The sequence below is a fragment of the Sorex araneus genome, chromosome 5 (assembly GCF_027595985.1).
Source record: "Sorex araneus isolate mSorAra2 chromosome 5, mSorAra2.pri, whole genome shotgun sequence".
NCBI lineage: Eukaryota > Metazoa > Chordata > Mammalia > Eulipotyphla > Soricidae > Sorex > Sorex araneus.
This window is the reverse complement of record NC_073306.1, coordinates 74,989,684-74,993,071: the sequence shown is the minus strand read 5'-3', so window position 1 is coordinate 74,993,071 and position 3,388 is coordinate 74,989,684. Positions and strand designations below refer to the sequence as shown.

General features: G+C 45.8%; 1 protein-coding gene across 2 annotated transcripts; it reads right to left on the bottom strand.

The window, feature by feature from the left end:
• Positions 1-910: 910 nt before the first annotated feature.
• On the bottom strand, positions 911-1,454 carry LOC101558217 (ADP-ribosylation factor 1-like). Of its 2 annotated transcripts, XM_055139412.1 has the most exons (2): positions 1,313-1,454; positions 911-1,201 (listed from the first exon to the last, which is right to left on the bottom strand). In XM_055139412.1, the coding sequence occupies exons 1-2, from the start codon at positions 1,452-1,454 to the stop codon at positions 915-917; spliced, it is 429 nt and encodes a 142-aa protein (XP_054995387.1). In that variant the 3' UTR covers positions 911-914. The 2 variants fall into 2 exon arrangements, with proteins under 2 accessions (XP_054995387.1, XP_012787095.1); XM_012931641.2 differs by having other exon boundaries at positions 911-1,454.
• Positions 1,455-3,388: the final 1,934 nt, after the last annotated feature.

Below are 3,388 nucleotides of genomic sequence, written 5' to 3'. Positions count from 1 at the left end.
TTTATCAAAATACAAAAGAAAAAAGTAGAGGTCGTTGTTTTTGATGGCAAATCTGACCCTTGCAGGCTGAGGGAGGGAAAGCATGTGTAGCCGGTGCTCCAAGGGGTGTGGCTCTAGGGTGACCACCCTTGCCTGCCTGACCACACTCCTGCTGGTGAGACCCAGCCAGCCCAGAGTGAGCATGGGAATAACAGGGATTTCCAGCCATGCTGACCCAAAGGAAGGCCCGGGTCCCTGCGAGAGGTCCAAGAGCAGCTGGCTGCAGCCCCCCAGCCCATCTCCTGGATGGCCATTTAAGCACGAATACAAGCACTAATGCTATGGACACGGGATGACCAGACAGCAAATCACAGGGACCCTATTGTGACCATGCAGAATGGATCATCTCAAGTTCCCGACAGGAAACAGGACCACACTCAGTCAGGCCTTTACTGCGGAATCTACACTAGGCACATTTCTCCTTTCTGTGTTCAAGTGTTCTCCTTATCTTGTATTTTAATTTTTTCTTAAATGCACTGAATTTGGGTTAAAAACCAACCTCAAAATAGATCTTAACACAGATATGAAGCCCAGAGGAGGTGCGCCAAGCCTGTCTGACACAGCAACTCCTGAAGGCTGCATGTGCCTAAAATCCCTTCTCAGTACTAACAGTGTATTGATTCTCTTTTTACAATTAAAAAAAAAACTGAGTAATATTGCATAGGAGTACCAGAAACTGCCTCATTGGAAACAAAAACTAGTTACACGAAATAAAAACCTGATTGCAGGCTGCGTCTGCACATTTACAGCATGGTGAAGCACACTTTGACCAACCATAAAGACAGCTCCTGGCACTCACACCACAGGGCGCACGTTTGCCACATGAGAGAAAAGCAAGGGTGGAGGGGGTTGAAGGGAAAGAGAGGAGTACTGGCTCACTTCTGGTTCCGGAGCTGATTGGACAGCCGGTCCAGTCCCTCATAGAGCCCATCCCCACTGGTGGCACAGGTGGCCTGAATGTACCGGTTCCTGTGGCCAAGGGGATGCAGGCCCAGCTTGTCCGTGATCTCAGCCGCATTTATGGCATTGGGGAGGTCCCGCTTGTTAGCAAACACAAGCAGGACTGCATCCCTGAGCTCATCTTCAGCCAACATTCTCATGAGCTCTTCATGGGCCTCATGCACACGCTGTCTGTCATTACTGTCAACCACAAAGATCAGACCTTGTGTGTTCTGGAAGTAGTGGCGCCACAGAGGCCGGACCTTGTCCTGGCCACCCACATCCCACACTGTGAAGCTGATGTTCTTGTATTCCACATTTTCCACACTGAAGCCTATAGTAGGAATGGTGGTCACAATTTCACCCAGCTTCAGCTTATACAGGATGGTAGTCTTCCCTGCAGCATCCAGGCCCACCATGAGAATTTCTTTCTTGCCAAAAAGGCCTTTGAAGAGGTTGGCAAAGATATTCCCCATACTTGTTGATTGGTGGGAGCAACACTGGTCAGAAAAAAACCTCACCCCAGGCGGCTTCTCTGAGCCAGGCGTTGGTTTCACTCCCACCCTCCCTATTTCTTAATTGCTTCTGTACTGCTTAGCCTCTTGATCTCAACCCCTCCATTTGGCACTTGACTCTTCCTTACTGGAATTTACTTTTCCCCTATCTATTTCTCTTTACCTTTTCACATTATGCTTAATGATTACTTGTCTTCCTATTTAAACTGTAGCCTATTGTAAAATAGATGCTAGGTGGCCCCAGGCTCCAGCAGAGTACAAATTTGTAGTACTCAAAAATTAAACCAACCCAAGTCAATAAAGGCGACTGTTTCAAATGGTAGATGGTGCGATATTTAGAACAACATATAGTTGAAAATATATTTATTGTACAAAATTAGCAGTGACTGGATTAATCAACTGGACATAATTTTGATATTCCTTAAATCCAGATTTTAAGTAAATAAATCACTTGTATCACTTGTCATCCTGTTGATCTTCGATTTGCTCGAGTGGGTGCCAGTAACATCTCCATTTGTCCCTGTGGCATGCCTGTGTAGCCCAATGGTATCTGCTTGCTCCAGGACACGAAGAGCCTCAAACTGTTCATTCGGGGTTTTGACGAAGATGTCTGACCATCTCATGGGTGGGTGGCCACGCAGTCTTTTGATGTCCCATGGAATCCAACCAGTGACAGCTCTGGTCCAGTGGTCGTCTCTAAATTGCTTACATGCCCGGCCCATCTGATTTTTGATGCCTTGGCAAACGAGACATCTGATTCTTGACCATTGACGGACATCAGAACTCTGGATTCCTTCTCTCACTTGAATGAAACGTGATACTCCAAGTACAGCTCTTTGGATTCCTCTTTGGGATACCTGAATAGCGTTCTCATCCTGTTTTCGTAGGGCCCAGGTCTCTGAGGCATATGTTAGTGCAGGAAGAATGGTGGAGTCGAAAAGATGTGCCCAGAGCTGGAGGTTCTTTGTCCTCTTAACCACTTCTTCGACCCTCTTGAAGGCGTTCCACGCTGCTCTCTTTCTCCCACACAGTTCTGGAGCCAAGTCATTCCTCATGTTGAGTTCTTGACCTAGGTACACAAAGCTGCTGCAATCGGAGATATTCGTTCCATTGAGAGGAAATGGCATGTCAGTTTGTTTTTCATGAACATAATGAAATATGGCAGCATTAAGAAGGATGAGCAGGGAGAAGCTGATATAATCTCAGGGATGAACTAGACTGCCAAAATGAAGACTAAAATGACTGTACTTTTAATGTACGTATGTTGGCATCAAAAGCATCTATCGAGGACCTGATGGTGCAAGCACAGAAGATCAAGTACGACATCATTGGTCTGACTGAAATGAGAAGGCATCAATCACATCATGCCATTTTTGACACTGGAGAAGAACTGTTCCTTGGAACATGTGACAACAGAAGCGTGAGTGGCATCGGTGTCCTTGTCAACATGAACTTGACTATAAGTATTGATTCATTCAAATGCCTAACAACCTGAATCGGACAATTACGCTTAAATAGATGTGGCTCACTGCTGGTAGATTCTATCTTCGTCGTCTACGCACCAGCATCAACTATAATGAAGAAGAAATTGAGAAGTTCTACATGGAGCTGGAGAAGTTCTATAAAGAAGACCACACCTACAAGATCATTGTTCGTGATTTTAATGCCAAGATAGGACAGAGAAGGTCGCCCGAAGAACTCCACATTGGGACCCATGGCCTAGAATGGAATAAACAGGGTGAGAGATTGTCTGAGTTCATCATGTCGACCAAGGTCATCCATGGTAATTCACAGTTCCAGAAGGCCGAATCTAAACAATGGACATGGAAGTCTCCCAGTGGACAGTTCCACAATGAAATTGACCACATCATATACAATTGAAGGTTTTGCCTGAC

Coding starts and splice junctions, on each gene's coding strand:
- LOC101558217 (XM_012931641.2), bottom strand. CDS start 1,454: ATGGGGAATATCTTTGCCAACCTCTTCAAAGGCCTTTTTGGCAAGAAA.